Here is a 25,423-nt window from a genome sequence, read left to right as displayed (position 1 = left end):
AACTAAGAGGAGCCAGCGTGTATAAAACATTTTAATTATTTATATTACAATACAAGAATACATAATACCATAGAGTGTGGGCTCAAACATAGCCAGCACCAGGTAAATATGTGTATGTACACACACACAGACACACACACACACACACACACACACACACGCACACAAAGAAAAAAAAACACCTTTACACTATTATACAACATCTGAATGCATATCACTTGTTTTATAGGAAATCTGTTCACAGGTCTCTGGCACAGAACTCTCCCTTTGCAGTCTTACACAAGTTTTTCTCATGCTAAAAAGCAAGCGCTCTGTGAGATACAGTACGCCAAACATGCTGACCTGTCAACAAACTGCTCCATCAACACTAAACAAAACAACCAAGGAAAGAAAAATTGAGCAGAAAATATGGGTCACAAATCTATAGTCATACAAAGATAGAAATCTGATATTACATCTGATGCCTCCCAAAATAGGGAGGGGTTAGAAAAATAAAAGTCTATATCTAATAGAATCTAGATGGCAGGAATCTTTTCATGGAAGTTCTTTCTTTCGTCTAGTGCTTTTATACACATTAAAAAAGGTAAAAGGGATTTTTTAGAGCTATTATTGTGTTTCTTGGTCAAATGATTCTCAGATTTAGCTTTCCTCCTATGAATTCTCAATTATATGCTCAATTCGCCAGGCCAAAAAACACAGCACCACCACTTTTTTTGTTTTGTTTTTTTGTCTGAGTGATGGAACAGATATTTTAGATCCCCGGACACCTGGCACTTTCCGTGTAATTATATACGTGGCTGTCTGCTGACATACACACTGTAGTGTTTTTAAAGCTTCTAAAAAACCCTGCAGCCACTGAATAACCCTGTCTCTGTCATAAAGTATTTCTTTCACCACACTGGAAATTGACATTGCTCTAATTTCACATGTGACTTCGTCTATAATGCCAATTAAAAGTTATAATCTCTTAGACATGCAAACATATATGTTCATATTCTCATCCCCAATTCTCTGAACTCTCACTCAAAGCATGGTAATGGGAGGTTCTGTGCAAGAGCTTTTTTTTTTTTTGATTGAATGAGTCACTTGAACAACAAATTGAAAAAGCAGATTCTGCTACAACAGTCAGGCATACCATGACATACAATGTAAACTCTTCATAAAAATGTAGCTTTTAAAAAAACAAAAATAAAAAAACTTTTTTTCTCCTTTCAGTGTTGAAAAAAATGGAGAAATAAAATAGTAAAAACTAAAATAAAAATAAAAATCTTATGAGTTGGTCACAATATGCACCATAGTATTGAGACAGTGCTGTTTACCATTACACTCAAGTCCTCACTGCTTTACAAATTGAAGAATCATATTGCTGTATCATTGCTCTTATGGGTAGAGGATCGAATACTATGATCTGCTTAAAGTTTGGTCACATTTACAGTAACTGGGCGAAATGTCATGAGCAAAATCAAGCCATGCTAATCCACACAATTTGAGTTTCACTTCTTAGTTAATTTTCAAGCAGGTCAACAGTCACAGATTTTTACCTTGATTTACAGAATACATTAACTATATGTGATTCAGTCTTGTCTACCAAATATTGTCGGACATTTTGCACAAAAAAAAATGTAAACACTAAATCAGACACTTTATCACTTACAGTGGGTTCTATATGAATAAATTTCTTTGTAAATCTTTGTCTTTGACCCACAGCTCTACGTTATTGACATTTTTTGCTCAAGATATTTGCGCAGCAGTAACGCTAAAGTGATCATACCTTTGAGCAGACTTTAATACTACGTCAGGAATTACCATTGAGAGAGGGTGGAGAAGTCTAGAGCTGCCATTAATGATTGATTCCAATGCTCTTCTCCCAAGGTCTTCCACTTCATTGTTTGAAATACATAACACATCTTAAACATAAGGACAATAAAAACAGACAGCTATTTAAAAAATTCAACAAAAAAAAAAAAAAACCCAATGAAAAGAGCCACAAGAGCAGAGTTGGTTAGATAGCTTTTCAATGGGGAGAGACGAGCTGCCACGAGTGAAGACGACCAGTGTCGCAGATGCGGATGATGTTGCTTCGCAAAATTGAAAGCATATTTTTGGAGGTCCGTAAGATGGAGGTTGAGGAGACAAAGCCTTGTTTTTCGTCACTATGTGCAAAAGGCCAAAAGGACAAGAAAGAGTGTATTGTGAGGATGGAAGCTGGCTGGTTGTGGATGTGAGAAGGAGATTGGAAGAAAATGGGGATACAACAAGGCAAGGCACAGCATGACAGTTGGAGATATGGGAAAAAGTTCTCCCAAACATTAGCCCCGGCCTTATGTTCTGTCATTTTCATATATTTTATTTATATATTTATATTTATATTCATATACTCCTCTATTTGTCTTTTAATGAAGGACTATTTAGGAAAATATAATACAAAAGCTACTACAGAAAATATAAACTACGCTTGTTTAAATCACTTTCAGTGATGAATATACCTTTTTCTTTTCTCAAACGTACATTTGTCTTTTACATACTTATTTGTTTCCTAATTTATTTTGGTCTGACCTGCTTTGATAACTGGGGCTGTCTGTGAAGATTTGGAATTCCCAGCACAAAGACCTTTCTTTTATATTCTGAATATTGCACACTGCACTGCATATATACTGCTGAGGAACAAAGGCTTCAAAACATACGTAAGCAATTAAGTTAAGGGGAAAGACGTGGAACTATAAGCATTATTGTCATTTTCTGATAGTACCAACAACTCAACAAAGAGTTTTGCCCACCCCCTAAAACTTACAGTCTTACAAATTTTGACTTGTCAGTTTGAGTGCATACAATCTAAACAAATCAGGTGAAAAGACGAACGGAATTAGTAAGCTTTTCATGTCTTGAAGGTTTGGTCCAGAATCATTTCACTGCATAAGAAAGCCATTGCTTTCTATGTTTATTGCTACATCATTTACTACTCAAGGTTTAACATAAAGACTAAAACACTAATGCATTTTGGATAGCGTCATTTTTGTGTTTTCGCTGCTGTCGCAACTTTCAACCAATAAGGACTTTCTCTTTACGTTCACAAATAAGGAACCAACTAGTGAATCATAAAGGGACAGTTCACCCAAAAACCAGTCAAGATTTACTCACCATTTACTTGTCAGAAACCTTTTTGAGTTTCTTTTTATGTTCAACACAAAATATGTTGGAAACTGGTAAACATTGACATACACAGCATTTGTTTTTCGTCCTATGGAGTCAGTGGTTCCAGTTTCTAACATTCGTCAAAATATCTTCTCTTGTTTGAAACCACTTGTGGGTGAGTAAATTTTGGATGAATTGTGCCTTTACTTTTTTTTATTTCTATCTAAAATCAATTTTGAAAGTGGCTCAGAATGGAGGCAGTTTTTTGTTTACTCAAGCATAACAATTTGTGTCACAATGAACTGTTCTTTCTGATTTTGTTTTAGTGTAAATGCAGCTAAAATGCACTACACAAATCGAAATCTTTTGCCAAAATTTCAATAAAGTGACGACACATTTCATGAAGTCACTGGTTCATGAAGGGCGCTATTTGTGTGATGCATATAAGCAACTTTAGAGTGTCTTTTAATCACATATAAGGTCAGTACAGATTCTGCCTTTGATGATAGGACTACCTGTTTAGATACTAGACAGTAAAAGCAGTTACTATGGTTTTAAAACAGAGCCATAGAGTCTCACACTCACACAGCAGAACAGACAAGATAATACTGCGTTACCACACACGTACTTATTTAAACCACATATTGCTTGCCTGTGTGCATTTGTGGGGTTGGAGCAGGGGGTGTTGTGGGGGAAAGGGTTCCGATATAAAGCGGACAGGGTTTTCAGAAGAGTGGAAATCAACCAGGTGCTTCCTGCCAGCTGGGAGTGGCTGATGGGTAAGTTGGAGGTGATACACTGTTGCAGCCTAGCAGATGTGAGCTTGTAATCTGTGAGAATGCGAATGGTGGCCTCCATCGCTGGAACTGCTCTGCAGGCTGTAGTGGTCCTCGCCATCGCTAATACTGTCCACACTATCACCTTCACCTGGCATGAACTCCATCCCCTCTATGTCAACGTCCACTTCTGTCCACACAAAGAAATAAAAGCTCATTAACCAAAGATGCCAAGATAAAGTCATACGGTTGTTTTTTCTAATGAACAGAGACATAAAACGTTGGCAATGTCAATGTTGTGGTTATGCTTGTGAATTAGTGGTCATCTGTTTCCTTGCTTATCTACTGGTGTTCCGTTGCAGATATATTTACAGAAAAGCCTATTTTGTCCTTTGATTATACCAGAGGCAGCCACATTGGATCCTGTAGAGCCACAATACTGTAGATTTTCACTCCAGCCTTAACCAAACATGCGAACCAACATGTGTGCCTGAAATCACCCCCTACACTAGTGCACAATATATAATTTTAGCATTGATATCATGTGTGAATCTGCAATAGTCACATCGCAGGACATTCAATAATTAATTTCAGTTTAACCATAATAAAGTATAAGTTTATCCATTGTGTGTATTTTTAAGACCTGTGTAAACATTTTAGGAGAGTTTAAAGCATTTGGGCACAAGGACATATTACATTTGCAGCATCACCAATGATTAATTGTATTGAATTATTAATACAATGAAGACTATACAACTTTACTGTACATTTGATTATTTCATTTCTGACAATATATACAGTTAAGACTCCTTAATTTTTCATATTGGCTCTACTGTACTTATCTACGCTTGTAATTTTTTATCATACAGATTATTATGCTTATTAAACCCTACAAAAACCATCTCATTCGATCTAAAATGATATATTCGCAAATACAGCTATTCGAGTTATCCTGTATAAAATTGCTATATAAGCCACAGTAAATCAAAATATTGCGATGTAAGTTTTTTCCAATATTGTGCAACCCTTACCTACACCATTTGATAAGGTGTTTGAAACTGTAGTTGACGTTTTCAGGTGTACTCATTAAATCCCACAATGCACTGCAATGATGAATTTGTAACTGGTGCACACTTAAGAATACTAGTCAAAGTAGTGTACTGTATAAGCTGAGTAATGAATGAACTCCCATAAAAAAATTAAGATATTTTACATGAAATCTGAGAGCTCCCTCATCCTCCATAGACAGAAACGATCCTGGCTCTTTTAAAGTGCACTGACACTGAGGATAAGAAACTGTTAAACAGAGTTACTATTTTTGTTTTATGTTCACACAAAAGAATTCTTGTAGCTTGATATCACTCTGATCGAAACATTTCTGAAGCCATATGCTCTGTTTTGAGGATGTTTTTTGGTATTTTACTGTACCGAGCCTGGACTCTTGTTGTCTATGGAGGATCAGAGAGTTCTCAGATTTCACATAAATATCTTTGAATGGATTTGAAACAACATAAGGGCGAGTTATTAATAATATCATTTTTATTTTGGGGGTAAACTAAACCTTTAATTGATCAATTAAGGCTTTTATGCATGTATACACATAGACCAGGGGTGTCCAAACTCAGTCCTGGAGGGCTGGTGTCCTTCTGAGTTTAGCTCCAACTTGCTTCAACACATCAGCCAGGTGGTTTTCAGTTTATCTAGTAAGAGCTTGATTAGCCGGGTCAGGTGTGTTTGATTAGGGTTGGAGCTAAACTCTCTAGGACACTGGCCCTCCAGGACCGAGTTTGGACACCACTGACACAGATATTGCACACACCTTTCAAGTGACCGGTATTAGTGGACTAATGTGAGAAAGAGATTAGTGTGGCTCTCAAGGACTGAACTTGGCCACTCAACAAAAGCTGAAGGAGACCCTTTAGGTGTAACTGAAATGAGACAATTTTAAAGCATGTTATATTACATTTATGGTGATGTACTTCATTGACAAAATAATTTCGCCAACAAAGAAACTACACTTTTCTTTTACTATGCATAAAATGCAAATAAAATACTCATAGGTAGGGCCAGATAAAATCTGCAGACATTTTTGGCTATTTCTGTGCAGACTTTTGTTTAAAATCTGCAGATTTATGCAGAATGATTTGGGGAGAATCATAACTAAAAACTTCATATATATATATATATATATATATATATATATATATATATATATATAAAATACCTTTTTAACATTAATTTAATGTTTACAATTCAAATCCAATTAGATCCACTTTATTTGGTCTGTAATGTAATATCTCTACTAAAATATAAATATCTATCTATCTATACATCTATCTATTTATCTATCTATCTGTCTGTCTATCTATCTATCTATCTATCTATCTATCTATCTATCTATCTATCTATCTATCTATCTATCTATCTATCTATCTATCTATCTATCTATCTATCTATCTATCTATCTATCTATCTATCTATCTATCTATCTATCTGTCTATCTGTCTGTCTGTCTGTCTGTCTGTCTGTCTGTCTGTCTGTCTGTCTGTCTGTACATCTATCTATCTGTCTATCTGTCTATCTATCCTTCTATCCATCTATCTATCGATATATACAATAGATACAATTGAAACCAAGAGGACATACAAAAATGTAGCATTTTCCATGCACAAACTGACAGTATCAACATAATATCAACATATGTGAATAAATGGTGAAGATAAACATCTCCCATAGCCTGTACAGAAATGTGTAGCATAATTAACAGTATGGGCCCTATCATACAGCCGGCGCAATGTGGCGCAAGGCGCGGCACAATACTTGTTTGCTAGTTTCAGCTTGGCGCAAGAGTCGTTTTGAGGCGTTGCGCCTCACTCTTTTAATAGCAAATGCATTTGCGCTCATATGTGCGCCCATAGGCGTTCTGGTCTAAAAAGGAAGGCGTTCTGAAGCAAAATCTGCTATTTTGAGAAACTATAATAGATTTTTCATTAGACCAAAACAAACCCGATCTAAACTCCAGGGTAGAGTTGCGCCTCGCTTACACACTGCTTAATAGCCTACACACAAGATGTAGAGCAATACGCAAATATCTTTACATATAAAAATGTAAAATATTAAGGATAGGCCTATATATAGGATTTAATAAGAATATATATAGGATATAAATATAAAGGATTAAAATATTACAAAACATATTATTTTCTAGCCTACATATATATGAAAAACCACTGTTTTCGAACACACTTCGTTATTATTGTTCATTTATTCGTTTGCTGGAAATTAGAACTGAATTTAGAAATAGTTTTGAAACAAATATTTGCGCTTAACAAACGAAATGTATTATTTACAGGCTAACTGATGTCTGTGCGTAAAGGTTTCCCTATCCACGAGAGCGAAAGTGACAGTAGATTTTCTCTCATTCTTGCGCGGTAGATGCTCTGTTTAACTGTTTTCTGTTAAAGAAACGGTTAACTGTTTGCTTGTGAAATGCTCAGTTTTTCCACTTCCACTTTACGTCCTGTAAATAGCGAATGCGCTTATGGCATGACACAGCTGACTCTTAAAGGGAATGGGAGATGAAACTCTGATTGGTTTATTCTCAAAACACACCTATAACTCATTAAGAAAATAAACTCAACCCTTTTAGACCATGCGCCACGGCGCAAAGCGGATTTTCCCGTCCTTATATTAGCAAATATGGATTCTGACACGCCCTGAAAGCGTTTGCGCCCTGCAATGTTTTTTTTACATGTTTTATTGGATGTAAAAGTATATGCGCTTGTTTGAGCTGTGCCGTACCTTGCTCAGAGTCAGTGGAGATGGTGGAGCCCATGCTGTCAGTGCGAATGCGCTCTAAGCCCTGAACAGACAGCTGCTCCAGACGCCGTTTGAGGTAGCGATGTTCTCTCTGCAGTTGCTCCTTCATGTTTAGAGCCTTCCTGTCCTGTTCCTCTAGCTTCTGCAGAGCACATGTATCCACTGATCAAACCACAGAGCACAGAGACGCCACACTGTATGACATGTACCATCTATCAGTCGACTAGAGCATGCACGGTGCCATAAATTCACTATTTCTCGGAGCTAAAAATGAAACAAACATATTTATATAAAGACAGATCTATATTGCACGACAGGAAATCAGGCAGATTGAGCAAAAATACTGCGCAGCAAACAGGAAAGAAGAAAAAGGGTCAACAGACACATGGCACTGGGTTGCCATTGTCTACACAATGACAGTTGTTGAACCACTTCCATTCACTAGACATTAGTGATATAGAAAGGGACAAGGAAAATATGTAGCTATTAAAAGAGTATTCTGTGTATTTTTGAAACATTTATGTCATTTTCAAGAAAAGTTTCAAATTGAAAGCTCAACTGTGCAGTGTGTTATACACATTAAGCAAAAAAGTGATAACAGTTTCTTATACTAAATGAGATTGTATAACATTAAACAACAACAACAAAATATCATGGTTTAAGGGTTTAGTGTTATTAAATACTCACCCTCACGTTGTTCTAAAACCCTGAGACCTGTGTTCATCTTCAGAATACAAATGAAGAGATTTTAGAATAAAACCAGAAAAACACAAAATGACATCCTCAACACTGACCATATGACTAGTGGTTTAATCAGAATATTGTCAAGCTAGTATAGACCTTTTTCTTGGCTGCTGCTTGGAGAGCGCCATAGCGACTAGCGTCTTCCGGTAGAATGGTCAGAACTTCCGTTTACAGCATTTACAATAGAAAAAAATGGATTTCAATAGTGTTTTTAATAGATTACAGAGTGTTTTTGTGACACTACACTTAGAAATGTGTCCGTTAAAGACGATTTAATCTGTCACATGTGGTTCAAGCACATCAAAAATATGAGAAAAACATTCTCCTAGTTCACGTGTCACATGCATAAGCTGCCGACCGGAGTTCTTAGCAATTCTCCCTGCGCATACACGCAAAGCATAAAGGGTAATTTTTCATTCCAAGCAAAAGGTCTATAAGATGAGTGTTCAGAAGAGTGCTGTGCTTTTTATGAATTCTGCTTTCATGTTGCACTGCTGAGGTACACCAAACCTCAATTTCAAACATTGGAAGTCACACAAAGGCATTCAGAGTGTTTGTTTGTATTTAACAAAAATAAATTTGCAAGGCAAGAATTTGTACACTGCAGTTATATTTTGAAAATTTTTTACAATTAGTTTTTAAGTAATAACTGACTACAATAACTTTTTGACAGAATTAAAATGGCTTCATAGCTAAAGTGGCATCCATGACCTTTGCTTGTTAATGTGCGTCCTATAGACCATTTTAATGTGGTGAGTTCATTGGCCCATAAACAATTTCCTTCTTGTTGTCAAACTATTTCATATCTGTAAAAAGAGGCAATTCAATCCTAACTCGAAGCTATAACAGCTATTGTAACATTATTTATCAATACATGGAACTTTTTGGACTCTAAGAAGCTATGGAAATGTAAAATGTAAAACAGAAAACACGTCTGGACTATTGTTATTGTTTATATCCCTCAAAATGGTCTATACTGACACTAAAGAGAAAAAAAGGTTGTATAAAGTTGTTTTCTTATTTTATGTGCACACAAAAGTATTCTCGTAGCTTGACAATATTCCAACTGAACCACTGAATGCATGTGGTCTATTTATGTAATGTTTTTTCTTCCTATTTTCCTGGACCTTGAACGAGATCGGACTATTGCTGTCTATAAAGAAAAATATCTTAGTTTGTGTTCCAAAGACGAACGAAGATCTCAGAGGTTTGAAACAACATGAGGTTAATATCTTATAGAATAACATATATTTTTATGGGCGATGCGGTGGTGCAATGGGTAGCGCTGTCGCCTGATATCAAGAAGGTAGCTGGTTTGAGCCACGGCTGGATCAGTTGGCATTTCTGTGTGGAGTTTGCATGTTCTCCCTGTGTTTGCGTGGCTTTCCTCCGAAAAGTCCAAAGACATGCGGTGTAGGTGAATTGTCTGTAGTGTATGTGTGTGAATTAGAGTGTATGGGTGTTTTCAAGTGATGAGTTGGAACTGGAAAGGCATCTGCTGCATAAAAAAACATGTGCTGGATAAGTTGGCAGTTCGTTCTGCTGTGGCAACCCCATATTAACAAAGGGACTAAGCTGAAAAATAAAATTAATTAATGAACATATTTTCATTTTTGGGTGAACTAACCCTTTAACCTGTCTCATCATAAAACTCATTATGTATGTTGGTTGTGATTCATTCATTCATTCATTTTCTTTTCATATTAGTCCCTTTATTTATCTGGTGTTGCCACAGCGGAATGGAACCCAAACATATCCAGCACGTTTATACGCAGCGGATGCCCTTTCAGCCAAAACCCATCTCTGGGAAACACACACACACTCATTCACAGTTAAACACTAGGGACAATTTAGCCTACCCAATTCACCTGTACCACATGTCTTTGGACTGTGGGGGAAACTGGAGCACCCGGAGGAAACCCACCCAAACGCAGGGAGAACATGCAAACTCCACACAGAAATGCCAACTGACCCAGCCGAGGCTCAAACCAGCAACCTTCTTGCTGTGAGGCGACAGCACTACCTACTGTGCCACTGCTTCGCCCTGTTGGTTGTGATCACACTACTAAACTATGATTTAGTAGGGTTTTTTCTTTAATGATAACTGAACATTTGCAACACTCTGACATTTTGTACTTCATACAACTCAAAAATCAATATTAACCTTAAATAAAAAACTGCACACACAGGATGCACTGATTCTCTGAACTGAATTGTCAGATGCATCACACACTTCGATGACACTTTTTTTGTTCATAATTTTTTTAAGCACAGCTAAAGTATCACCATCCATCTTCACCATGTCAGGAACTGTGAGGTATCTGATTTGCAACATGGAGAGTGGCATAAATTTCCTGTGGACAGTTTCTGATTAACTTCCCTTCTGACTGGAACTGCTCTAGCCTCTTTACTGCTGTGCAAACAGATATTGTGCAAAGAAATGCTGATTTGGTTTGTACCTTGATGTGCATTTTGGCACGTTTGAGCAGGCTCAGTGTGGTGTGACGGGTGCTATCAGGACCCAAAGGCACAAGCTGTTTCAACTGCTCCAGGTACAATCGCAGTTTGGCACGTCTGCAAGAAACAAAGAAGAGGGTGGAGGGGAGAATTAGACGAGGACAAATTTGAAACCAAAGAGAATGATTTAGGATCATGCTGTTGGTTGTTAACATTGAGGTTGTGGGTTTGAAATCATGCAACCATAACTTAGAAACTACATTAAATGGACTGTGATTGCAGCTTTATATGAGAACTGTTTGTGTGATTATCTGACTCAACTCCTTATTTATGAACACTTTAGGTAACATTTCTCATTGAGATGTTGGCTGTTTACTTATAGAGAGAGAATATATTCTGTATGATCTAATTCTACATCCCTAATCCTGCCTACTGTAAAAACGAAATACCGAAAAATACTACTTCAATAAATATAAGATGTTGCAAATCAAGGAATAATTGAGGCAAAAGTCATAGTTAATGGTTTGCTAACAGCACACATTCTACCTTAAAATAAAGTGTGTCTCTTTTTAAATGAACTAAAGATTAACAATACTTGTAAAATATTTATTAATCATAATTCAATAGTTCCTAACACATTAAAATCCAAAGCTGTGCTAGTTAGCATTAATCAATGCACTTCAAGCTAACAAGAACTACAATTTTCTATCAATACTTTAATAAAGGTATTGTTTAAAGTTTGTTCATGTTAGTAAATACATTAACTAATGGAACTTTATTGCAAAATCTTACCTTTTTTCTAAATATTTTATCTGTTGTTGATATATTACTGGGTAAGGCAGGCAAAATCACTTCAGTCTCTCTCTCTTTCTTAAAGTAAGTTATAAATAGCTGTAGGGAGGGAGTTACTAAGACAGTTGCCAAATAAACCGACCTCTCTCAGACAGACATTGATAGAGCCCATCATTGTGAGGCACTGATCTGGAGGAAGTGACCCTCTTTTGAGAAACAGGCCATTGACTGTAATGTGTAGAGCTGGTGTGGGCAAGGTTAGTCTTTTTGCACCTCTCAAAAATGAGTCCTTAACTTACTATTTATATGTGACTGGCTCTGTAGTGTAAATCCACAGAAAACTTCACAGCTAAAATGCACACAACTGAGAAAATCTGCATTATTTGCTTACAAAAGTACGAATTCAGACGATGACCACGGTTTGACACATGTAAACCAAAGTTACACTTTTTTTTGTTATAACCATTAATAACAAAGAGATATTTGCCTATATGTGAAAAAAAATCTAATCCACAATAAATGTGCAAACACAACAGGATACCCAAGAAGCAAAAAGTAAAAAATTAGCATTTATTAGGAATTAATATTAGAATACCAGGAAAAGCATTTGCTGGAAAACTGTTATGGTGTAAACTGACAACATAGATATATACACTAGATAATGCATATGGATCCGGAGCATTTGTCAATAGCGCTACCACATTTGAGCAGTGATCCCAGGACAAAAGTCATTCAACCGCACTAGTCAAGACTAAAGCCAAAGTGAAGATGCTGGACTTTAGTCCTGCGTACTGGTGTAGTAATGAGCAGACAAAGAAAACAGAGCACAAAAGCAGAACATTTCATGGGTAAGATTTTGTTTTTTGTATGTTACAAACTTTTGAGCTAAACAAGTATTGATAAAACAGTCACTTACTGCACTGATCATAAGGAAAGTGACACCAACTCGCACTATTAGTCTTATGCTAGTTTGGTTAAATAAAATCAGCAAACAATGTAAATGAAATATGACAACAAGATGCTGCGCTGCCTGAAACTTGTATTATTGTCAGCTAAGAGATTTATTCACAAACGAATCACTCCCTCCATCAGAATTAGAAGTGAAAGCAGGGAAGGAAGTGTGTTTCAGGACATGGATTAGATCAGATTTAACAGGGAGTGAGGATAGTACATTTCCATGCACATAAACACATGCTCTGTCATTAATACGCTTGCGGTCACTTATACATCGATATAGAAAAGTGATGCAAAATTGTAATTTTTGCAATTTTAAAAAATATTTGCATACTGACCACAGGAAAAACTCCCGATCATGGATATATGTATATATGTTTATATATCTGTGACTCTGGATGGCCAGTCTTCCATTGCACCTTGGTCTCACACTAATTTTGAAGGAGACCTGCCCTGTACTAAAATGGTGGCTCTATTGACACATTCTTTCCAATAGACACCAATAGCGTAGGTGACATCTAAATATGTATATCTATATATCTAACTAACAACACCAACTTTGTAGAAGCTATATATGCTAAATTAAAAAAAAAAAAAAAAAAAAACTTCCCTTTGCCACAGGACAGGCGGTTATACTGAATTTTTTCTTCTTCTTAAAGCAACTGGCATCACATGAGCTGCTACAAAACTGGGTCCAATTCCCTTTGCAACCATACTGATTTACTGATCAGAACAATATGGCTATGGCAAGCAAATGAACTATGAAATACACTGTATACAACATGCCAAACATCACATCATCATAACTCTGTGAATGATTAACATGAGTAAAATGAATAGTACTGTATAGATTCTTTGTCTGGTCCTGTGCCCTTTTACAGTAATAATGAACAATAATGCAAAGAATAAAATAATTCAAATGAATGATGACAACAATTGTACCATTTTTATCTAAAATATCCAATTCGGTTTCTGAATTCTGGTTCAAACAGCACAAGTCAAAGCATCTTTACATTTACATTTACATTTAGTCATTTAGCAGACGCTTTTATCCAAAGCGACTTACAAATGAGGACAAGGAAGCAATTTACACAACTAAGAGCAACAATGAATGAGTGCTATAGGCAAGTTTCAGGTCTGTAAAGTCTAAGAAGGGAAGTATTAGTGGTATTAGTTTTTTTTTTTTTTTTTTGGTACAGTTAGTGTGATATTCAGAGAGGCAATTGCAGATTAGGAAAGGTAGTGGAGACTAAATAGTTGAGTTTTTAGTCGTTTCTTGAAAGTAGAGAGTGACTCTGCTGTTCTGATGCAGTTAGGGAGTTCATTCCACCAACTGGGCAGATTGAGCGTGAGCGTTTGCGAAAGTGATTTCTTCCCCCTTTGGGATGGAACCACGAGGCGACGTTCATTCACAGAACGCAAGTTTCTGGAGGGCACACAGATCTGCAGAAGTGAGAGCAGATAAGAAGGAGCAAGGCCAGAAGTCACTTTGCAGGCAAACATCAGTGCTTTGAATCTGACGCGAGCAGCAACTGGCAGCCAGTGCAAACGGACTAGCAGCGGAGTGACATGTGTTCGTTTAGGTTCATTGAAGACCACTCGTACTGCTGCATTCTGGAGCAGTTGAAGAGGCTTGATAGAGTTAGCTGGGAGCCCAGCTAGTAGAGAGTTGCAGTAATTCAGTCTGGAGAGAACAAGAGCTTGAACAAGGAGTTAAGCTGCATGTTCAGATAAGAAGGGTCAGATCTTTCTGATGTTATAGAGTGCGAATCTGCACGATCGAGCAGTTCTAGAAATGTGGTCAGAGAAGTTTAGTTGGTCATCAATCGTTACTCCAAGGCTTTTCACCATTTTGGATGCAGTAATGGTTGCCCCATCCATCTGGATTGAAAAGTTATGGTGTAGAGTCGAGTTGGCAGAAACTACAAGCATTTCCGTTTTTGCGAGGTTCAGCTGAAGATGATGATCTTTCATCCACTGTGAAATATCCAACAGGCAGGCTGAGATGCGAGCTGGAACCGAGGGTTCATCAGGATGAAAAGAGAGGTATAGCTGGGTATCATCAGCATAGCAGTGGTAGGAGAATCCATGTCTCTGGATGACTGGTCCTAGAGATGATGTGTAGATGAAGAAGAGAAGTGGCCCAAGAACAGAGCCTTGAGGTACCCCAGTGTTTAGATGCTGTAGGTTGGACACCTCTCCCCTCCAAGACACCCTGAATGACCTGTCAGTGAGGTAAGATCTGAACCATTGTATAACAGTGCCCGCAACGCCCAGTGACTCAAGCGTAGATAGCATGGAGCATGGAGTTGTAAACCTCCTCTCAATAAGTGTAATTAGACTGTGACAAGAAAAAAAAACATTCCCTTAAAATCTCAAGGATATGGAATAATAAAAATAAAAAATAAAACGGATACAGTATTTCAAAGCAACTAGACTGGGGGAGCCTGTTGCAGACATAAACTGAAATACATATTCACGAGCGAAATAGTACAACATAACTTTTAAAAATATTCAGTGTTTGTACAATATATTTTTTCTATTTTATTATTGTCATTAAAGGGATGGTTTTACCCTAAAAAATAAGTTGTCATCAATTACAGGCCCTTCACTTGTCTTTCTTGAACAAAAACTAAGATATAGTTTGAAGTAAGCTCAAAACCTAACCATTGACTTCCATAGTATTTGTTTTTCCGAAAGATGTTAATGATTACAGCTTTTCAGCTTTCTTCAAAGTATCTTTCTCTGTGTCCAACAGAAGAAGGAAACTCATAAAGGTTTATAACCGCTTGAGGGTGAGTAAATAATGAACAAATGTTTACTCTGGGGAGAACTATTGCTTCAAATCTCATGTTATAATTCACTTCTTTTAAAGTGAAATTACATTTATTAGATGAGAAGCCCCCAATCCCCCCAAACAAAATGTTGCTCGCAATTTGCTTATCTACACCCCGTCCAAATTTAGGTTAAAAAAAAATCACTGAAAAAATACTAGAAAAGAATACCAGCTCTTTAAGAGCAATAAATAAATGCCATTTGCATGTTAACAAATAGTATGCAATTGAATTTTTGGTTGAACTACGCTTTAACAGTAGTAGAATTGAGCGTAAATGTTTTAAATGTTTCTGGCCTAAAGAAATTACAGATCTGTGATAAACAAAATTCCTTCAGCCTTTGACATCAGAAATTGTAGCATATGTGAGTATGACCTGCATTTCTGTGTTTCAGAGATCAGTCTTGTTTGTCTCACTGCCTTCTAGCCAAAAGTATGATCACATGTGCATGAAGGTTTGAGGTCATTCAGGTCAAAGGATGTCAGATTATATTTAATCAAAACAATGAACTTTACATAACTGGAAAACAATTCCATTTGTAATGACATTTTACTAAATGCTAGATCAGCTGCTAAACAACTCTAAAAATAATCAATTTACACTTGAAAGTATTTCAAAATGACACAGAAATGACAGGTAACACATAAAGCACGGTGTGAATTCCGCTTCAAATGCCTATGGTGAAGGTGCAGGTTCAGGCACATCTTCAGTGAACTGGATTACAGTGTTAACACAGATCGCTACTGACCATTCCAGCACAGGGATTATTTTCTTTGAATGTAAGTTAAACTGATGAGGGAGGAGCTGGGATGGTTGACTAGTTGTTCACCAACAGGTTACTCGTTTCAAAAACTGACTAGTACACTGACTACCTTGTGAAAAACAAAATCAAAAAATGCACAACACCAAACTGGATTGAGTTTAGTTATTTCTGCAAAATGATTGGGTTATTTTTTTTACAATAACATAAGCACATATTAAGAAGGCGTTTCCATTTTTTATTAGACAAAAAGGGGCCTCTAAAAGGTTAAGAACCACAGCTTTAAATGCTCTCAAAAACAGGAGAGAAAACTAAAATTATTCCCTTTAAAGCACTGCTCTAAAAATTTAATAGTCAGCATAGCCAATGTAGAGAGCGAAGCCACATCTGCTAGTAAAGGAGCCAATTATCAATTAGTATAGACTCACAATTTCTTGAAGGAAAGTCCCTATTAAGAGGTCGAAAGTGGCATTAGAAAAAGAAGAGCTTAATCTACAGCGAATGTGCTCACTAAGAAATATAACAAAGTGTGCAATTTTTACCATTCAACAAGCCAAGCTCACTTGAAAACTATTGTTCTTAAGTTTCGTAGTCAGTATGATTCGAACCCAAGGTACAGTCTATTCAAAGAGACAACAGTTGCATTTGCATGCCTGAAAGACATTTCAAAGATGGCCACCCATTTTGAGTGCATCTCAATCAGCAGTACACTTGTTCAATCAGTGCACTGATCAGGTCACTAGCCTGCGTCAATATGCACTATCGATGTGCCCTTAATGTAAGTTTGAAAGTGTCAAATATGAATCATGTGACCCAAATATATTAAAAACTTTTTTTTTTTTTTTTGTGTAAACCAAAGAAACATAAATGACTTATTGTATAGCAGCCACTCTTTACTTCTTGTAAGCTTTTTGACGATCTATACCTTATTTTTATTCATGTGTGTGTGCATGCATGTATATTTACATACAAATATATGAATTTATGAATAGATTTATTTCATTTTAAAACCAAAAAATTATAAAATTACATGACAACAAATGTCTTTTTTTTATTTTACTTACATAATATAATCACATTTTAACATGTTTTAATAAATACCCATAGTAAAAAATAATACTTTGAAAGTCAAAGTTCCAGGTTTTCAGTATTCTTCTACCTTCCTTTATGTTAAAAAAGAAAGAAACTCAAAAAAGTTTGGAACAAGTGAAGGGTAAGTACATTTCATTGTTGGGTGAACTTTCCCTATTTATTCTACAGGGTATTATTTTATTGTATAGGTAAAAGATGAGCACTGATAAATGGTCACTAAACTAGAGATTCTTGTTATACTAAACACTGCACCTCCTTGTGTACCGAAACATCCAGTTAGCAAAGTGAGGCAACTCTAGAAAGGGAGGAGGTAAAAAAGAAAAGAGACATGAAATAGGTGTCTTCTGCTGTGTAACAGACAAGGTGGGACAAAAACAGATGTCATCACTCCTCACCACTGGAGTTTCCTAAAGCAAAATTGCTGCTAACAAACCTAAAACTACAACTAAACTTACAGCAGTAGGAAAACATTAGTTAAGAAAGTATCTAAAAACAGTGCTTATTTTCAGTTTAAAAAGATGGAGCATTAGAGCCAAACCTAGGGCTGGGCGATTTGGCCTAAAATCAAAATCTTGATTAATTGAACATTTTTAACTCGATTACAATTAATCAACGTTTTATTTATTTATTTTATGTTTTTTGCCCTCTCCGTGCCACCTACACTCGTCAACCCTACCAGGCTGAACAATCACTGAGCTTTTGCTATGCATTGTCGAAACGTGTAGTTACATTTTTTGAGGGGTCAGTGTCGGTTAATTGCCCAGCCCAAGCCCAACCTATTGTGTAAGTTTAAGTAACTAAGCCATGGCATCACGCATCCTGTAAAGTGAGGTCAAAACATTTTGATCACCTCCTTGTTGCTATATTGATACAGGTCCTAAACACTCACTGCTTCATATAAACATGAGCCAAGTGGGACATGAGTAAAGCAAAAAATAATAATTAAATAAGATACTACTTCAAATATTTTCAATATTTTTGCTTAAATATTATTTCAATAACTTTAGGTAGTTTGCAACATGTTCATCTGCTTGTGTGTGTGTGTGTGTATATAAATATATATATAGTTTAGTTTTTACAAAAAAATGGGTGTGGTGTAACTGTGTGCTTGATTTAGTAAGTTACAATTCAAAAAGATGACAGTAGCCAGCGTGGGAGATTTTTGTTACACTTCTCAACAGCGGAAGGAAGTGAAGACGCGTGTCCATCTTTTTTAACAGTCTATGGCTACACACCAGCACTAGATAACCAAAGACGAGTTCCGCCTCAAGATACTTTCCCAAACCCTTAACCCTCTCCCCTCCTACTACTTACTATCACTACTCTGTTTTCAGCTAATTCACAACAAAACAGCTTAAATTTTGGACAATGGCTGATAATCAGAACAAGAATATTCATATATATATATATATATATATATATATATATATATATATATATATATATATATATATATATATATATATATATATATATATATATATAAATTCATTAATTTTCTTTTCAACTTAGTCCCATTATTAATTTGGCATCTGGCATCACCACAGCGGAATGAACCGCCAACTTATCCAGCATACACTCTTTACGCAGCAGATGCCCTTCCACCCACAGCCCAGCCAAACATCCATACACAGTCATTCACACACACACTCATACAATACGATCAATTTTAGCATACCCAATTCACCTGTACCACATGTCTTTGGACTTGTGGGGGAAACCGGAGCAAACTCCACACAGAAATGCCAACTGACCCAGCTGAGGCTCAAAGCAGTGACCTTCTTGCTGTGAGGCCACCACATCGCCTATGTATATAAATTAATAGATATATATTATAGACCAGAGAAACAACAATATAATAGAATGTTTCACATTAGAATCAAAAATGCAAGATGTCAAAACATTTTCAGTTAGTTAAACTTGAAACTAGCTCACTTGTTGCCTTTAGAATTTGGGTAAACTCAATCAAATGCACGTAAACTCAACCTGAAGATGACATTTGTTTTAGCTCACAAATAATCAAGACAGTACACCACTATAGGCTTCTTTTATTAGTTAAAAATCCTAAAATTGGCATTAATAAGTGCAAATAAGTTCAAATAAATGAATGAGGCTCTCGTGTTTTAGAGGATATTCTTCGCCTAACGCAACAATGAAAACACACATTAAAACACTTGGCAAAACAGCACTGTGGTCACCGCACAGTAAGGATCTCTTTTACACAAGAATATTTAGAAATTATTATGTGCATAATTTCTTTGATGTGATAATTTTTAGTGAATGACATGATGTGGGACAACAATTGAAAAAGGACACTGGATATTTGAAGATTTTTCTTTCCTTAAATGCCTATTTAGCTCTGCCCATGTCCTTTAGGCGATGATAATAAGTTAATAGTAATAATAGTAAAAAGCTATTCAAAATGGTAAATTTGACCAGCATTCATTTCTCTGTGGTGCTTTCTGGAATCATCTGCATGTCAGAGAGGCCCTGTTTAGAATTAAGATGCCTATGGTGATTCACTCACAAGTAGTCAACAGAAAAAATGCCCTTCGAGTTGGCAATATCACACAAATAAACAAAGAAAGTTGCATCTTCACACCAGATGGAAACAGGAAACAATGGTTTTGCTTTGATTGTTTTTATTATATTTTTCCTTCTTCCTAATATCTGACCTGAGAGTCATGGCACGACTTTATGCTTAATTTAATTCAAAGTCAACAACATATTCTTTTTGCAAACTTTCTAAAGGGTGAAAATGATTTCTGAGAGCTTGCCAAGTGAGTGAACTTCAGCCTTGCAAAACAAACTTAATTTTACAGTCAACGCTTCAGTACAAACAGCAATAATTATCTGTGTAGCACTGAATCCTGCTCAAAGCCAGTTTATAGTTTAGCATGTGTTTTATAAAAATAACCAAGACAGACAGAGAGAGAGAGAGAGTATATGTCTGTACAAAACTGCAGACTTTAAGGCTAAAAAAACATAGGACTGTGAAGAGTATAAAACATATTGATAAGCTACTAGAAAGCCCAACAAAAAAGCTAAATTTGTTCTGAAACTACATCCAGGGAAAGCATTGATTAGCAGTGCTTGATAAACAGACCTGCTGTGAGTTCAAAGGACAGTAATCAATTCTATATGCTTTTGTTGAACCTATGTATATCACATTGCTTCAACCTATTTTTAAACCAGCAGGGATGCTGGAAATACCACCAATCAGATTCACAGTGTTTATTTATATTTTGTAATACAAATAATATAATAATGTGATTCACCATTTCTAGCAGGTTTGTATGTTTTGAGGCCTATCAACACATCTCACAAAGACATTTTGAATCCCAATGAAAATTTGGGGGGAAATGAGAACCAGTACTGTTTAAAAAGTGAGATGGCAAACTTTTTTTTTTTTTTTTACTTTAGAATGTTAATGTAGACAATTCTCTAATTTAGACTACTCTGATATTATCTGTCATGTGCGAACATAAATCTACAACACCTTTCAAATTGAAATGAGAAAGTCTAGGTTTTGCAAGCAGTGTGAAGTATGATATTAGAGAAAACCCTGACCTTTTTTGACTTCAGATATTCTGCCAGATGACATAATCAAGGATAAAAATATCTCTAAAGCAGTATAAGGAAACAAAATCAATAGAATTAATCGACTTCCTGCTCTACACAAAGACATTTATTCTATATACTACCAGAGCATTTGAACTAATAAAGTTTAAAATGACTAGTGACATTGTAACTGATTTGTAAAGTACCATAACACTCCCATAGAAAACACTATCAGACTTAGATACTCAAAAACAGAGCACAAACGTTTTCATTTAGCAGTATATGTCACAGTCAGTGCAATTAAAACTCTAACTGCCGGTCAATCAGTGTAGCACATAGAAATGGACTTCAATTTATCCAGGTTCATGAACAGAAATAAAAGCTTCATTAATATATAGACACAGCTCAAGCTATTCCAAAATGATACAATATGGCATCTATTCAAACTAAAGTTTAAATTAATCATTCAACTGTTGCAACAACTATTTTTGCCAAATGTTACTGCAAAATTTACAATCAAGTGTTATGCCCTCACAGACTTAACAAACCAGGAAGTTGTGGAAGCTTGATTCTGGAATGCTCTTTTTATCTCCTTTGTATTAGTATGTCCCTTCAAAACTTGTCATAAACCTGCCTGTATAGTTTTCCTGTTTTCCTGAATAGTGTTATCAATAGTTCAGGAGCCCAATTGCTAAAAAAAAGACATATACAGACATGACATGACCGCATATATTTCTCACAGAGCAGCAGTCAATTCCTCAAACGCAAACATGTGACTGGCAACTATAAGAAATAAGCACAAGCGACATCAATATCACATATGAAAATCCACTTCTTAAACCCTGGCACAAAGAGAAAAGTTGTAACATGACTTGCTTAAACTTTATTCAACTATTTAAGTCACTAACTACAATTGCCTATATGCCTATTTTAACTACATATTGCTATTTAGACAATTACATTTATCAGGATTTGTAATTCTTTTATTATTATCTTTGTTTGCATCACCAAACACAAAAAGTCCTAAAGCTTCTACTTCACTCAGAATGATATAAAAAAGTGCAACCCATGCTCACTGATAATAAGATAAAAAAATCATGACCCAAAATATCATGTGATGATGACAAAATTATACCCAAGCAACTATTTCTGGATGATAATATAGTCATAGCCGCTGAGTCGGTAAACTAATGACACAACCATAATTTATGAATAATAGCGTTAATATAATAAGCTATAATATTAAGGATAATAAGCTTTTTGAGAATAATAATAATCACAGATGGCTGCCAAGCAAATGTTGACTAAACCCTGCTGACCTATTATACAATTGGAATCGTTACTACAAGACAGCGGCTGTTAAGAACTTTGTATATAAATATGAAACATTTATTTAGTGATTACATGCAGGCTCTTATAGTATATCTGATATGTTCTTACCTGTGTTTTTCCAGCTCATTGTGTGATGACCTTAAAAGAAAGTAAACAGATTTAATTTTAGCTGTAAAAATAGATAAAATATATGTAAGTATATATACTTTAAAAAGTGCACTGACTCTATAAATTATATATATATATATATATATATATATATATATATATATATATATATATATATATATATATATATAATACTAATGAAATGGTGATAAAGTGAACCGATCTGGCATAATAGTGATCTTCCTAAGTACTGCAAAACTGCTGCATTTGCTTTTAGCATTACATATGCAATCTTGTTATTAAACTAGGCGTTATACACAGTTAATATACAAAAGCATCCTTATTGTCATGCAAAATATAAATAATCTAAAAAAAAAAAAAGATCACTACACAAATACAATAGGACTGTAATAAATGCATAAAAGAACGAAAGAATGATTTTGATGCTCCCTGGCCCCTACTCACATACACGCACACACTACATTCTATCTAGATTTTAGCTAAATCATTCCCCATATCTTTACTGTGTCTATTAAGCCAATATCACAGTAAGTAAAGCTCTATCAGCATGCATCCAATGACGCAGAGGAAATTCAGCACGCTACAACGCATTGCTATTTTAGTCCAGAGTATGAATGCTAGGGTGTATGATCGGGCAATTACATTTTCTCCAAACAAACAAACCAACAAAGACATTGAGGGATTGCAGTGAAAGCAAGATAAAAGCAAAATATGTAGGTCATAGCATCAGTTGATAATTGTGTCAAAACTGCAGTGTACAGTTTCGGCTCCATCAAGGCCATAATATGGATTTTTCCCCCACATTTTCCTTATATGCTTTTTTGAGTATTAAATAAATGCAAATGACATGCATGTGATAGCAAAGCAAGACAAAGTTGTAAGTCAAAATGTCATTTGTGATAACAGTGCGACTAAAGCTCAATTTTAGCATCTGCAGCTAGTGTAGAAAATATGTTGCTGCTTGGAATAAAAGCTTTGAAATTAAACTACACGTCTGCAATGCCAGATGTTTTATTTGTTTGTTTATTTGTTAGCTTCAATATGGGAATTTGGGTTTAATAAGAAGCACATTATTGAGTGTATGTTTTTATTTTATTAAAACAAATTTAAGTCATGAATTTCTTAGACAGCCCTAGATCCGTAGATTTCCCCTTTTTTTCAGTGCTTTCTATGCATATTGTGGGGGAAGGGCTGCACACTGGGCTCCTGCTGTTTTGCTTTGACATTGCAAGGAAAAGGGGGCTAATGCAGCAAAACAGATCCAGGGGTCAAAGCTCTGTAGCAGCTGACTTGGGTCTGCTCACACCACACCCAGCAGTAAGAGTTTAACCACACCTAAACTAACCTCACTACTATAAGCATACTGTCTATGACATAAGCATGTGACACAATTTTGAGTTCAGATGTAATGATTGGTCAAAACATTGTTGCAACTCATTGTTTGTTTTTTGATGTGTAAAAAAACATCACTGGCACATATTTGAAAATATTCATGCTTACATAACACAATGTAAAGTACAGTAAATAGCTATACGCTTCTAGTTACTTCATGCACGTACGATAACTAATTTGTGCAGTCGTCCTCGGTCACCAAAAAGTTTGTGCTAAATTAAACGACCGGTGTTACTACAAGACAAATGATTGAGTTGAAGGCAAATGTCAGCAGTGGAAAAGGGAAAGCAGCAGCGGCCGAAAGTTGACGCTGTACGCGTGGCAATGTTTATACACAGCCAAGCCCAACAACAAAAATGGCGAATACATGTAACGTTAGAATACACTGTTGTAATATGTCCATCCATTATAATAGCAATGTCACTGCATTGTATTTACCTGTTGTTGTGGGGTTTTCTTGAAATGGGTGATTTAGTTTTCTTTCTGGAAAAGTCACTATCGTACGGCAAAACAGATGCGTAACCGTGTTCAGCTTCTAGTGAGAAAGTCAACGTAAATAGCATTGAATACAGACGTATGGGCTTTAATGAACAAAAATCAGAGTTATAAAGTTGGACAATTTATATATTTTATAGCAACCCGCTTCACAGTTGACGAATCATGATTCCAACTTAACTTACTGTAAAGCAAACACCCCCACCCCCTGGTTACATTTGACCTAATATTGAAAACGAAACAACATTTTAACAGTGCTAGAAATAATGACATGCTGGTAAGTCAAATCTTTCCGATTATTTAACAGACTTAGAATCCCACGACAACGAGATCATATCTTCCCTCAGGGCTTCAATGAAGATACACTTGATCTACAGACAGGTTTATAAGTGTCAGTCGACCGGTAAATCAACGAAATATCACAAAGAATAGTTTTAGTTCAGCAGATATAATCATGATACCTCTGTCTCTTCTTTCCAAATACTCTGCTGCCTCAAGAAGTAGGAGAAGAGAATTAAGTTCCATCCTGGTGTATTTGCAGAAATAAAATTACACACAACAAAAACGAATGCACACTTTAACAAAAGGTATAAATCAAAGAGAGAAACAAAATAAAAACAAACAAACAAATAAACAAAAAAGTGATGACGCTCGATATGAACGGTTCAATTCTGAGTCGTACAGACTCTCAACAAAAATTAATGCAGACTGCACGTAAACTAAAATCTGGTAATTGATTGATGGTTTCTGTGTCCAATAAGACGACAGAAAAGTATGAAAGGCGGGCCTTAAAAACATTTGTATCCAATCAACGACTTCAAAGAGAGAAATTCACAGGAAAGATGTTGACACATTGCGAAATGTCATATGATTGGCTAGTCAGTGATAGTAACAATGTTGAAGCCATGCCCTAGCAACAGTACGTGCGACCCAACCCCCATATCGCTCATTGGTCTGACGTATCATCCACGTACCCATGATTGGCTGAAAGAAACACAGGGCGTGTTTTCATATAACCCCATTTAGTAAACTTATGCTGGCAGTGGCAAAGTTGTCTCTGGAAGAACTTAGCGGATAGAAAATGTTTTTCAAAGTCAAGTTTCTGATCGTTCACTAAGGTACATTCACATTAAAATACGAGCGCAAATCACTGA

General features: G+C 35.9%; 1 protein-coding gene across 2 annotated transcripts; it reads right to left on the bottom strand.

Annotated features, from left to right (window-relative positions):
* Positions 1 to 18: 18 nt before the first annotated feature.
* mxd4 (MAX dimerization protein 4) lies at positions 19 to 24,962 on the bottom strand. 2 transcript variants are annotated; one of them, XM_087237248.1, is made up of 7 exons: positions 24,731 to 24,962; positions 24,213 to 24,309; positions 22,362 to 22,391; positions 10,931 to 11,045; positions 8,415 to 8,451; positions 7,710 to 7,869; positions 3,360 to 4,098 (listed from the first exon to the last, which is right to left on the bottom strand). In XM_087237248.1, exons 1-6 carry the CDS (start codon positions 24,792 to 24,794, stop codon positions 7,748 to 7,750), a joined length of 465 nt encoding a protein of 154 aa, XP_087093374.1. In that variant the 5' UTR covers positions 24,795 to 24,962; the 3' UTR covers positions 3,360 to 4,098; positions 7,710 to 7,747. The 2 variants fall into 2 exon arrangements, with proteins under 2 accessions (XP_087093372.1, XP_087093374.1); XM_087237246.1 differs by lacking the exon at positions 8,415 to 8,451 and having other exon boundaries at positions 19 to 4,098.
* Between the last annotated feature and the right edge of the window lie 461 nt (positions 24,963 to 25,423).

Source organism: Danio rerio, chromosome 1, assembly GCF_052040795.2.
Source record: "Danio rerio strain M-AB ecotype USA chromosome 1, GRCz13ab, whole genome shotgun sequence".
NCBI lineage: Eukaryota > Metazoa > Chordata > Actinopteri > Cypriniformes > Danionidae > Danio > Danio rerio.
Note: the sequence above shows the minus strand (reverse complement) of the source record. Positions and strands in the feature narration are given on the sequence as shown.

Coding starts and splice junctions, on each gene's coding strand:
- mxd4 (XM_087237246.1), bottom strand. CDS start 24,794: ATGGAACTTAATTCTCTTCTCCTACTTCTTGAGGCAGCAGAGTATTTG. Junction 11,046..22,361: donor AATGAGCTGGAAAAACACAG/GTAAGAACATAT, acceptor TGTTTCTTGCAG/ACGTGCCAAACTGCGATTGT. Junction 4,099..7,709: donor CTCCACTGACTCTGAGCAAG/GTACGGCACAGC, acceptor TTGTGTGGACAG/AAGTGGACGTTGACATAGAG.